The 13,454-nt window shown below is 36.4% G+C and overlaps 2 protein-coding genes across 7 annotated transcripts in view; one reads left to right on the top strand and one right to left on the bottom strand.

Moving 5' to 3' along the window:
- The window catches only part of LOC308634127 (cytochrome P450 2C18-like), a gene marked incomplete at both ends in the record, with an annotated part of 318,512 nt that overhangs the window by 137,478 nt on the left and 167,580 nt on the right, over positions 1 to 13,454 (bottom strand). The gene's annotated exons all lie outside the window — the stretch shown is intronic.
- LOC308634132 (cytochrome P450 2C9-like) overlaps positions 1 to 13,454 on the top strand; it is a gene marked incomplete at both ends in the record, with an annotated part of 37,609 nt that overhangs the window by 13,237 nt on the left and 10,918 nt on the right. For 2 of the 3 annotated variants that reach the window (XM_081267727.1, XM_081267726.1), the window contains 2 exons: positions 3,960 to 4,120; positions 7,540 to 7,716. In XM_081267727.1, coding sequence (XP_081123853.1) covers positions 3,960 to 4,120; positions 7,540 to 7,716 — 338 coding nt within the window. The remainder of the gene's footprint in view (positions 1 to 3,959; positions 4,121 to 7,539; positions 7,717 to 13,454) is intronic. The other variant, XM_081267728.1, reaches the window with a different exon arrangement.

Below are 13,454 nucleotides of genomic sequence, written 5' to 3'. Positions count from 1 at the left end.
ACACTTACGCTCTCTGATAGAAAGGTGTTATTAGCAGTCTCCTGTTGTAACTTTTCCCCTGATGGCTTTTTCTGCTCTAAACTTCCTTCCTCTGTCTCACTAGCTCGAAAGACCTTCTCTTTTACTTGAATCTTTATGTCTTCTCCTTCCTCTACCTTTGTCTGAACTGAAGGCTTTGGACTAAGTAAACCAGATACGAACGTCCACAATGGCAATGTGCCAACTGGCAGAGTCCCTGGATTGTTCTTTTCTATTCTTTTTAAATCTTCACCATGATGGTTCCATTGTGATATATCTAACAACTCCTCCTTAAAAAGCCATGGGCTACATTGTTGTATTGTATCAACGTATGCCCTGACTGTTCTTGATTTTACTGCGATGCCTCCTTCCTCTAACAATTTACTTAACAGTCTTTCGGTTTGTTTTTTACTAATTGCTGATCCCGTATTTCTACTATAATACAACCCAACAAGATAACCCCAAACAAAACTGAGACAGAATGAAATAAAAATGGAACCACACAAAATCATTATGACAGCCTTTCTATCCTCCTGACATGTGCATCCGTCCTTTCTCCCTATCTGTTCCTCAGACGCAAATAGTTTTTCCTCAGACGCAAATAGTTTTTCCTCAGATGTGAGCGGTTTTTCTTCCGTCTCACTCACCTCCAGGGACAGGCAAGTTAAAACAAAAATGAAGCAAAACAAAAGAGGAAACTTAGAATGGCTATCCATCCTCTCGCCCTGCCCTCAGGGGCGAGCAGTTTACTTACCCTCAGTCGCTGCCCGTGCGAGCCACCAAATGCCGCAGTCTGGCTGGGCACAATTCAGGAGCCACTTGTCAAAAGAAACTAACTTTATTTTTAGAACTACAAACACCAAACAAAACAGCTCTTCAGGAAAAAACCCTCAGAGCCCAACTGCCACCACCGGCTTCCCACAAGCCTCTCACCCACACACAAACCTCACCACCTCCCACAATCCTCCTGCTCTTGAGGCTGATTGGCTGGGTCTTGTGGGCGGAGCCAAAGAAGTCCCCCAATGAGCAGCTCCGTGGAGGAGCCAATCAGCTAGATGTTGCTGGGGCCGCTGTGAGCCAATCATCAGCTGGCAGTCTGAAGGGCAGGGAAACAGCCCAATGAACATCACCACAGAGGAGCCAGTCAGCTAGATGTTGCTGGGGCTGCTGTGAGCCAATCATCAGCTGGCAGTCTGAAGGGCAGGGAAACAGCCCAATGAACATCACCGCAGAAGAGCCAATCAACTAGATGTTGCTGGGGCTGCTATGAGTCAATCATCAGCCGGCAGCTGGAAGTTTGCTGGCAGTTGGAAGTTTGCTGGGGCCCCTTTGGCTGTGGCTCTCAACATCAGACCATGCAATACTTGGCTTTCTGTTTCTGATCTCTTACCATAAGGTCCCCCAGTTCTCTCCTCTTTGCTGCAAATGGCAATATTTCTTTCTTCTTTATGACTGAATACAAATACATCGTGTATATGTAATAGACCATGTTTTTCACTCATCTGTTGATATAAACATTATAATATAATCTTAGTTTTTAGAGTGTCATAATTTTCCTGAACATGCAGGAATCTCTGTTGTATGTTGATTTCATTTCTTTCATCCATGTACCAGAACTTGGATCATATGGAAGATCTGTTTATGTTTGAGGAAACTCCATACTGTTTTTTAAAAAAATAATGGCTATCCTAATGTACATTCCCATCAACAATATAATGTGCCCTTTTTCTACATACCTCTCCAATATTTGTTATTCGGTGTTGTGGTGGTGGTAATTTGTGTTTCTTATTTTTCTTTTTGTGTTTGGATGATAGCCATTCTAACAAGGGTAAAATAATATCTCGTTAGTTTTGACTTGCATTTTCCTGATGGCTAATAATATTGAGCATTTTTAAAATGTATTTATTGGTCAGTTGCATATCTTCTATTGAGAAGTGCCTATTAAGATTATTTGCCCATTTTTAAGTGTATTACTTGGAGTTTGTTAACTTTTTATTTCCTTATATATTGTCAATTTAATCCTTTGTTAGATGAATATTTGGCAAATATTATCTCCCATTCTGAGCATGTCTCTTTAGTCTATTGACTGTTGTTTAAGAGCTTTTTAGTTTTATGTAATCTATTTGCCTATTTTGCTTATAGGATCATGTAAAAAAAATCACTTGAATCCATGTTGAGGTGTTTTCCCCTAGTTTATTTTGCGGTTCAGGTCTTACAGTAAGGTCTCTGAACCATTTTGGTTAATTTTGTACAGGTGAGTGATAAGGGTCAAGTTGCAATTTTCTGCATGCTACATTTATATAAGTTTTGGTAACTTTGTTGAGAATCAGTTGAGTATAGATGCATGTGTTTTTCACCCCCTGGGGATAACCTTTCTTTTCCATAGTTCTATTTGCCTATTTTAATGCCAGTGCCAAGCTGTTTTGCTTATGGTGGTTCTTTAGTGGGCTTTAAAGTAAGGCATTGTCCTGCCTCCAGCTTTGCTCCTTTGCTCAAGATTGTCTTGACTGTTTGGATTCTTTTGTGCTTCCACGTGAATTTTAGGATGGTTTCTTCTGGTTCTGTAATTATGGGAATTGAATTGAGCCTGAAAATTGATTTGGATAGAATGATCCTTTTAATTATGTTAAAGCTTCAATTTCTGAACATGGGAGATTCTCTCTCTCTCTCTCTCTCTCTCTCTCTTTCTCTCTCTCTCTGTGTGTGTGTGTGTGTGTGTGTTTTCTTCAATTTCTTTTTGTAATATCCATTGTAGAGGTTTTTCACTTCCTTGGTTAATATTTTTTAATCAAGTAAACTTTAAATCTGTAGTTTTGATATTGGATACTTAAAAAAATAAAAATTATTGTTCACCTATTCGTAATTTCCTTTTTATAGAGCCCCCCAAAAAGAACATTTTCCTACTTTAATTTTTTAATTTTTACTACTTTAGTTTCTTCACCTGTAAAATGACAGGATTGAGTAAAACGATGGCCAGCATTAAAATTAGCTAAACTATATTGTTCTACTGGTGACTATATGATTCAGAGAAATTATCAAGAAGGTCACAAGGGGCAGGATGGCCAAATAGATTAGATTTTGAGACAATTGAAGATGACAGGCTCTATTTCCTAAGATGGAAAAACTTCCCTCTCAATTTTTCTCTCCATCTCTCTCAAATTCTGTTTATGAACTTAACCTCTGTGTTACCTCAAATTTACTTTGAAATAAAAATTTGTCACTTTTATGTTTATAAATGCATGTCATTATTTATGTATGTTTGCCTTTTTCCTCATAAAACTTGAATGTATTCTGCTTATATTCATCTGTTCCACAAATATACAAATTTGTACATATATTCTCTCTATTTGGTCTTTATCTATGCTGGTTTTTTACATGGGTCTTTCAGTGGTCACCATCTATATGAAAGATTCATATGTAAAACCAGCACAGGTAAAGACTGTGTGTGTGTGTGTGTGTGTGTGTGTGTGTGTGTGTGTGTGTGTAGAGAGAGAGAGACAGAGAGAGAGAGAGAGATAAATAAAAATATATATATATACAATGATCATCCCTAATTTCTTTTGCTTTCTATATAATTCCTAATTATGCACAGGTTTAATGACAAATATGATTCTACACTGAAATTGAATTAATAGAGGTTTTTAAAGTGATCTTTTAAAATGTTTTCCAAATAAGTGTAACTTTGGGTTAGAATGGCTTAAAAACATGGTAGATTTGAATGGAGCATTTCCTAACCATTATTAAACTAGCTAGAAGGTAAAAGTCAATTTGAGACTAAAGTAAAAGAGATAATTTTTTAGCATGCTGAATATTTTCATGTCAAGGGATCTTCTAAATAGATATTGTTTAGAGTTTCTACAATTACCTTTCCCTGTTATCTCAAAGAGAAATACATTTTTTTGTATTTTTAATGATAATTTTTAATGTTTCCACTTCTTTAGCCTCACCCTGTGATCCTACCTTTCTCCTGGGCTGTGCTCCCTGCAATGTGATCTGCTCCACTGTCTTCCATAATCGTTTTGATTATAAAGATAAGGATTTTCTAAACTTAATGAGGAAATTAAATGAAAATGTGGCTATTCTGAGCTCCCCATGGATCCAGGTGAGACAATATCCTACCCCTTCTTCCTGAGAAAACATTTATGTTCTTTACTTTGACAAGTCAAAACTTCTAGTGGTCCAAGCAGTGAAGGGAATCTAGACACCACAGTCTAACCCAGAGTTTGGTGTCATGTAGTGAGCATCAGGAAAATATGACTGAGTCCTTCACTTTATGCACAGGAAAATGAATTTCCACATGTAGAGATGACATGCAAACCTATTGGCTTTCTGGCCAGTGCTTTTCCTAATACCCCATAAAGCCTAATATTTATAAAGTACTTTGGTGACTACAATGGAGTACAAATGACTACAATCATGTCACTCAGTGGACATCTAGACCCCTGTGGAGAACTTATCATTCACAAGGTCTGCGCTCCAATCACCACTTAGAAATTTCATCACTTTGCTTGGCACAAATACAGTTATCTGATTCTTGACAAAGGATCCAAAACATATGTTGGAGAAAAGATAGCCTTTTTAACAAATGGTGCTGGGGAAATTGGAAATGCATATGTGACAGAATTAAATTAAACTCTTATCTCTCACCCTGCACAAAACCAAACTCAAAGTGGATCAAGGACCTAAGCATTAAACCAGAGCCCTGCACCTATTACAAGAAAAAGTAGCCCAAACTCTATAATATTAGCTTATGAACCGCCTTCTTCAACAAACTCCTAAAGCACAGTATGTAAAATCAAGAATCAATAAATGGAATGGTATCAAACTAATATCTTCTTCACAGCAAACAATCAAAAATGTAGAGAGAGTCCCTACAGAATGGGAGAAAATCTTTGCCACCTGCACCTCAGACAGAACATTAATTCCAGGATATACAAAGAACTCAAAAAACAACACCAAAATACCAAATAAGCCAATAAATAAGTGGGCAAAGGAACTAAACAGACACTATTCCAAGGAAGAAAAATGAATGTTCAACAAATATATGAAAACATGTTCAACATCTCTAGCAATTATGAAATGCAAATTAAAACTACACTGATATTTCATCTTACTTCAGTCAGAATGACAATTATCAAGAGTACAAGTAACAATAAATGTTGGCAAAAATATGGGGAAAAGGGTACACTCATACGTTGTTGGTGAGACTGCAAATTGGTGCAGCCAACATGGAAAGCAGTATGGAGAATTCTCAGAAAACTATTAATGAAGCAGCAATTTTACACAGTTTTCCACTCCTCCGTGCGTGTGTGTGTGTGTGTGTGTGTGTGTGTGTGTATAAATATCCTAAATGAAGGTATTTATTTTTTGTGTATGTGTTGCATGTCATGTGTTGTTTTTATTGGTTCTTTTTAGTTATACATGATAACAGAATTCATTTTGACAGAATTATAACAGCATGGAATATAATTTACACACACACACACACACACACACGATTTTATATCACCACACTACAGTGACACAGCACATGAATGATTATTGAAGCACAATAACTAAGCTACAGAGCCAACCTAGGTACCCTACAAGAGATGAATGGATAAAGAAAATGTGGTACATATACACAGTGGAGTATTACTCAGCCACACAGAAGAATGACTTTATGGCATTTGCCAGTAAATGGATGGATCTAGACACTATCGTGATAAGTGAAATAAGTCAGTCCCACAAAACCAAGATCAAATGTTTTCTTTGATATGTGAAAGCTAATCCAAAATAAGGTGGGTCAAATAAAAGAAAAAGCATAGAAAAATGGTCAGTGGAGTAGATGAAGGAGAATGAAGGAAAGACAGGAATGAAGGCATAGGGGAAGACAATGAAAGGAATCTTTCCTAACATTCTTATGTACACATATCAATATGCCATAGTGAATCTCACCATCATGTAAATACACAGAACACTAATCTAAAAAAGGTAAATAGCAGAAAGGTCAGAATAGTAGAGGGAATGGAATAGTGGTAGGATGAAGGGAGGAAGAGGAGAAGTACTAGGGACAGAATTAGAATAAATTATATTCTATGCTGTTATAATTCTGTCCAAATGAATTCTATTATCATTTATAACTGAAAAGAATAAATAAAAAATCAGCCTTAGACAAGCACACACATATGCACAAAAGATATACCTTCATTTAGGGTATTAAGGAGGGAAAATGGGGGCATAGATGCTGCAAGGAAACTGAACTGGGTAGAGAATTTTGATACTTGCTTTAGTTAGTTTTTTCATATCTTTGACTAAAAAGCCTGAAAAAGAACAATTGAGAGGAAGGAAAGTTTCTTGAAGCTCATAATTTTAGAGGTCTCAGTCCATTCTTCGGGGACTGAGGTGAGCATAATATAGTGACAGAAGTGTGTGGTGGGGAAAATTATCTGAGGGCACTGGACCAGGAAGCAGAGGGACTCCACTCACCATGGACAAGATGTATACACCAAAGACACCCCCAGTGACCCAGCTCCTCCAGCTACAACCTGCCTAGAGTTACCACCACCTTAATCACCACAAGTGGATTAATGCCCTGGTTCAATTAAGACTCTCATTTCTCAACTATTTCACTTCTAAACCCTCTTGTATTTTCTCACACGAGCTCGTGGGGAACACCTCTCATCTAAACCATAACATTTCATATGGCATCTGACCTGACAAGGTAATAGAGTTAGTCTAATAAAATGATGGCATTTCAGTGTGTACCATTCTCAATAGATACTTTTGCCTTATGCTTAGTTGGCAGGTCCTGCATTCTTCATAAGTCGATTGTGAGATCTTGTGCATAGTTACTTCATGCCCAAATGTATTTCACAGTATTTTTGAAACCTTCACTATTATCTAGTATTTACTCTATTTCTGAGGTGCTTCATATAAGAAAAATCAGAGAACAGCATTGTGCTTTTTAATTTTTTAACTTGCATTAGTTCTTTTTAATTATATTTAACAATAAGATTCATTTTCACATAATTATAAAAGCATGGAATATAATATGTTCTAATTCAGTCCCCACCACTTCCCCTGACCCTCTCCTTCTCCCTCTCCCTGTTCTCTTCCCTCTACTGAGAATCATTCATAATTACCAAGCATTGTACTCTTTCTCTGGTTACCCAAATTCCCCTAAACTCTGTTCTCATCTACAAAGTATCAGTCATGGTAATTCACACCAAGCTATATTTCCAGATTGTAGAGAAAAATTAGATTTAAAATGGAGAAAATTTATATAAATTTTTATCCTTAAAGATGATGGATGAATATAGGAAAGGGTTATCATTTCTGATCCTCTGGTCATATTTCTCTCCTTGTAATCTTTCTATAAGCTAGGGGATTATTATACACATACAGTGAAAACTTCTCCCTCAAGGTGGAAACCAATTTAGAAAAAAAAAAACTTTAAATTTATATTTTCTAAGATGGGCTAGGCATAATATTCACGTTTTTCTTATCTGTTTCTAATAAATAAATGTTTTTATTTTGTAGGTCTGCAACAATTTTCCTGCTCTCATTGATTATTTCCCAGGGAGTCATAAAACATTTCTCAAGAATTCTTCTGATCTATGCCAGTATTTTTTGAATAAAATAAAGGAACACCAAGAATCCCTAGATATGAACAATCCTCGGGACTTCATCGACTGCTTCCTGATTAAAATGGAAGAGGTAGAATGTGAACAACAGCTCAGTTATCTGATTGCTTCTACATTTTGTGGTTCATTGATTAATCTGTGGTTGCTAGGGCTAGTTCAGTGGTCAGGCAAGACATTCTTGACAAGCACTGTAAGCACATGTCAACTTTATAGATATGCATGAATTATCATAGAAAAATTAAAATTGAATAGTTAAACAGCTAGAATACATGGATACTGTTCCATAGATATTAATAATCTACCTGATGAAAGACAAAATTCACACCTCAGGTGATAAGGAAATAATTATAGATAAGCTACAAAATATAAATTTGGAGTCACAAAATGCAAATTAAAATGATTGTTTGTACACAGTGTATAAGAGAATGGGAAACTCTACAATGGCCAGACTGTGTAATGGCTCTTCAGTAATTCAGATCAAATGACCAAAACATATAAAGGTGGATTTTGTAGGACAGGATCCCTGTTGCCCATTCTAACATCAACCAGATGCAACAGGAATGCAGACCAATATCCTCACAGCTGCCTGCCGTGGATGCTGCTCTATGGGGAAGAGTAGCTGGTTCATGAGACACTGAGATTTATGAGAACTTTTCTTAATCAAATATTTCCCTGGATTCTATATTATCACCTAGATTCCAGAGTTCCAAAACAGTTGCTTCAGACAGTTCATACCAGGTCAGTTGTTTCAGGACTTATACATGGAAGTTGTTAGTCTACCATCTTTGAGTTGTTACTTCTGTACTGTTGTCTTTTTTTAAAGGTTTTTATTAATACATTAGAATTATCCATAAGAGTTGGATATATTGTGATATATCACACATGCACATAGCACAGATTTGTCAGTTTCTTTCCCATATACTTCTCATTTCCTCCCTCTTCTCCTTTCCCCCATTCCCTTTGTGACAATGTCCCTTTATTTTTTTTATTTCTCTCTAACTGCTACATATGAGAGAAAACACATGACCCTTCACTTTATGAGTCTGGTTTATCTCACTTAGCACTATGTTCTCCAGTTCCATCTATTTCCTTGAAAATGACATTTCATTCTCTAAGATTGAGTGGAACTTTATTGTGTATACAGACCACATGATCTTTATCCATCCATCTGTTGATGGATACATCTGTAGGTTTCATAACTTTGGCATTGTGAACTGTACTGCTATAAATGTGTATGCATTGCATTGCTAAAGATGTGACTTTAATTCTTTGGGATAAATATCAAGGAGTTGGATAGACTAGACATTTTGTGTTTCCATTACTACTCTTTTGGAGAAATTTCATAGTGATTTTCATAGTGATTAAACTAATCAACAATCGTAGCAACCATGTAAAATTGCTCTTTTTTCTTCACATTTTTTTCAAACATTTCTTATTGCTTCTTTTTTCCATTTACTTTTATTGATGGATTACAGTTGTACATAGTGGTAGGATTTGTTGTTACATATTTATACATGCACACTATATCACAATGTCATTCAATCAAAATAATTTTCTAGTATTTCCACTTTCTCTCACCTCCTCACTTCCCCTGTTCCCTTTCTTCTACTCTACTGATTTCCCATTGATTTTCATGGGATTTTCCCCAACTTTCCTTTTCTTATTTAATTTCTTAGGATGATTATTGAGAAGTGGTATAGCTGGGTCATGTGGTGGTTCCAGTCCTAGTAGTTGAGGAACCTTCATAATGATTTCCATATTGGTTGTGCCAATTTACAATCCCACCAACAGTGTAAAAGTGTCTTACTTTTTCCTTTACATCATCTCTGGCATTTATTATTTTTTGTGTTCTTGATGACACACAATCTAATTGGAGATTAAATCTCAGTGTCATTTCAGTTTGAATTTCCTTAATTGCTAAAATGCTGATTATTTTTTTATACACTTGACCATTTGTATTTCTTTTGAGAAGTGTGTGTTTAGTTCATTTATGATCATAAATTGCCTTTTAAGGGGCTGTTTGCACAGGAATCTGACTCTGCTCCACTTTGCCTGTCCTCACAGATCTTCCTTTGAAATCTTGGTGGAATCCTTCATGACTCCCTAATTCCAGAATCTTGCATTAATGCAGTACCAACACTACATGGTTGACACCAAGATTTGCCACCATCTAAAGAAGCAAACAAGGCTCAAGGGACCATGGATACAGCAGTCTCTCTGACTGCATTATTCTGCACATTGAAATATCTTCCTAGCTCCTTGTGCAAGTAGGGTATTCCCATGGTCTTTGCTCAAAGAAATTTTTACTTTTATACCCTTAACCCTGAGGTAGATGTGATTTTCCTAATTCCTGAAAGGCTCTCAAGCCATGTTTCCTATTGTCCATTTTTAAAGTACTTAGCATCTCTTTACTGGCTATAATCTTTTTAAAAACCACAAATTCTGTAGCCCCAGTTCTACTTGGACTTTTCGGCCAAACTACAATTTTGCAAATCTTTCTTCTTTTCTTTCTGCTTCTGATTATCATAGTACACTTGGCTAAAAGTCACTATCAAGATCCATGACACAGCCTGAATGCTGTGCAGCCTTGAAATTTCTTCTGCCTGATTAATAGTTTAGCACTATTAAATTCAGCCTCACTGAAAGTCTCAGGACATTGGCAAAATGTAGACCATTTCTTTGCTGGAACATAATATAAATGTCCTCCAGTTCAATTTCCAAGCGTCCCATCCTTTGAAACCTGATTAGCCCCACTTAACTCTCCAAAGTCCTATCTACAATCTGGTCTTTGGGTCTCACCAGAATCACCCATTAAGTTCCACTTACAACATTCTGAGGGATTAGTAACTTGCATCTCTAAACTTCAGATTTCTCCCCCATCAAACCAATTCCAAAGACTTCTGAGCCACATTGAAAAGTTAGTCATATCAATGGCCCCATTTCCAATACCAATTTCTCTTTTAGTCAACTTTTTCTTTGTTGTGACTCCAGATCTGACAAGAACAACATAGAAAAGGAAACATTTATTTTGGCTCACGGTTTCAGAGGTTCAGTCTTTGGTTGGCCGACTCCACAGCTCTGGACCCAAGATGAGGCAAAACATCATGACAGAAAGGCATGGTGGGGGAAAGCAGTTCAGGTCACGGCAACCAGGAAGCAGAAGGACAGCTCCACTCACTATGGACAAAATATAAACCTAAAGTTGCGCCCATAGTGACCTACTTCATCCAGCTATCTATAATTTCTGCTTATCTAGAAATGCTCTTCCACTTCTGATATTTTCTATCCTCTTTAATTTCCTAGGCATGCTTTTAGTTCATTGATCATTTTAATCATTAAAGTTTTTAATTCTCTGACACCTCATCTGCATCTAAATCTGTGAATTCAGTTATTGGTAAGTTACATACTTTTTGTAGATATCCTGTTGTCCCTTTTGCTCATGTTATCTGGGGTCCTGTTTTGGTCATCTGTTGAGATGGTTTCCTCTTCCTGTTTTATGTGAGGGTCCTTTGTAAGTAGTTATGTCTCAGTAATAAGCCCTTGACTCCATATCCAATTAGAATTTTAAAATAGTAATTCAATCATTCGTATCATTGGTATCCCTTTGAAAGGAGAAAGTAGCCACTCATACAATGGTAATTTAAGAGCAAACCATACAGCAACCTAATGTTTACAGAAGTTATTTTTACTGATCACTAAAACTCTATTGACTAATGAGTACTGTTTTATAATGGGCTGAGAAAATTCAGTGTTAATAGTGGTATATTAGATTTCATTGGAAAGTTGGACAAATTAAAAATAAAGAATTAAAAAGGAAAAAAGAGGGTGTTGGAAAGAATGGACACACAAGTTAAAATGAGGTGAATATAGAGGATATGATATGGGAAAGGAAAGGATATCAGAGAGAAGAAATGATATACTAAGAGAGGATCCAATTAATTGATAAAATTAGAGATAATTCTGACAAAACACAAAATTTGAGCAGACCCTCGAAATCAGAATCAAGTAGTTGGTGTAATATGTGTTTTATTGAAAATTTATTTTTCTTGCTCAGGTTTTAGAAATAGAGGCCTTTCCCCCCTGGAGTTTCAATTGCAGAACCTTCTGAGAGGAAGATTGTTTTACCCCATTCTGGTTTAGTGTCCCCTCTCTGTCCAGAGTAAGTCACAGGATGGGTACTCACCAACCAAGTGAATAGTATAGCCCAAGGAGCTAATTGGTCTTGGTTAATCTACAAGCAATTGTACCAAGAACCAGCAAAAAAAATGTAAAGTGAAGAAAGGGGAAAATGGGAAAAATAGTGCAATATGAAGACAAAGATAAATTGCAGGGATTTGTAATTTAACACTTAAGAAGTTCAAACATTATTTTGTAAGCTGTCATGGTTTTTCTACTTTAACTCTCTCCACTGGGGGATGCTGGGGAATTCTCATAGCATAATTTGTTAGATTCTGTGCTCCAGTAATTTTCCCATACCCTCCCCTCTTTTTTCCCTCTGATCCTCTTCATGTACCTATTCATTCACCTTCTATTTTCTCTCTCTACCCTCTACATATAAGCAAAAACGTTGAACTTTTGACTTTCTGAGTCTGGCTATTTTTTAACATGATATTCTCCATTTTCATCCATTGTCCAGCAAGTGACACAATTTTATTCTTCTTTATGGCAGGATGAATATTGTATATATTTATCACATTTTCTCTATACATTTGTCTGCTGAGGGACATCTAGGATGTTTCTATAACCTGTAATTGTGAATTGCACTGCTATCAACACCAGTATGCATGCATCACTACAGTATACTTACTTTAGGTCTTTGGGGTAAATATCAAAGGGTAGAAGAGCTGAGGAATATGATGGTTTCATTTCTGCTTTGTGCAGATCTCCACACTGCTTTCCAAAGTGGTTGTACCAATTTTCAGTCTGACCGAAAATGTATGCTCCTTTCCCTTGAGATCCTCCAAAGCAATTATTGTTATTTGTATTCTTGATGGTTAACATTCTAAGTGGAGTGTGATAAAATTTCAGTGTGACTTTGGTTGGCAGTTTCCTGATCACAAGGGAGGTTGAAATTTTTCTTTTTTGTATATTTGTTGGCCATTTACATTCCTTCTTCTGAGAAATGTCTGTTTAGTTTATTTGCCCATTTACTGATTGGGTCATCTGTTTGATGTTAAGGATTTTTAAAAATTATTTATATATTCTAGATGTTAATCCCCTCTCAGAAGAGTACCAAAAAGAAAAAAAAGATTTTCTCCACTTCTGAAGGCAATTCATGCTCCTGTTTTCTTTGCTGTGAAGCAGCTTTTTAATTTAATGCTATCCCACTTACTGATTCTTGGGGTTTTTTTTCCCCTGAGCTTTAGATGTCTTATTCAGGAAGTTAGAATTCTCACCTTAGGTTTCTTCTGGCCATTCCAGAGTTTCTGGTCTAATTCCTATATCATTGGTCTGCTTTGAGTTTACTTTCATGGAGGGTGAGTGATACTAATCAAGTTTCATTCTTCTACATATGGATATCCAGTTTTCTCAGCATTGCTTGTTAAAAATAATTTCTTTTCTTCAACATGTTTTTGGCAACTGTGTCAAGTAGCCACCAGGTGGCTGTGTCTATGTGGATTTGTCACTGTGTCTTTTATTCAATATCATTTTTCTTCATGTCTGTGTTTTTGCCAATACCATGCTATTATCAGAGACTCAGTGCCTTCCATTTCCTTCACCACATATTATGGATTGCATGTTGTTTGTTCCCTCCAAAACTTATGTTGAATGTTGTTCTCCAATGTAACAATGAGAGGTGCTGGGAAAAAA

The sequence above is a fragment of the Spermophilus citellus genome, assembly GCF_964194105.1.
Source record: "Spermophilus citellus genome assembly, chromosome: 15".
NCBI classification, from domain to species: domain Eukaryota; kingdom Metazoa; phylum Chordata; class Mammalia; order Rodentia; family Sciuridae; genus Spermophilus; species Spermophilus citellus.
This window is presented reverse-complemented; position numbering and strand designations above follow the sequence as displayed.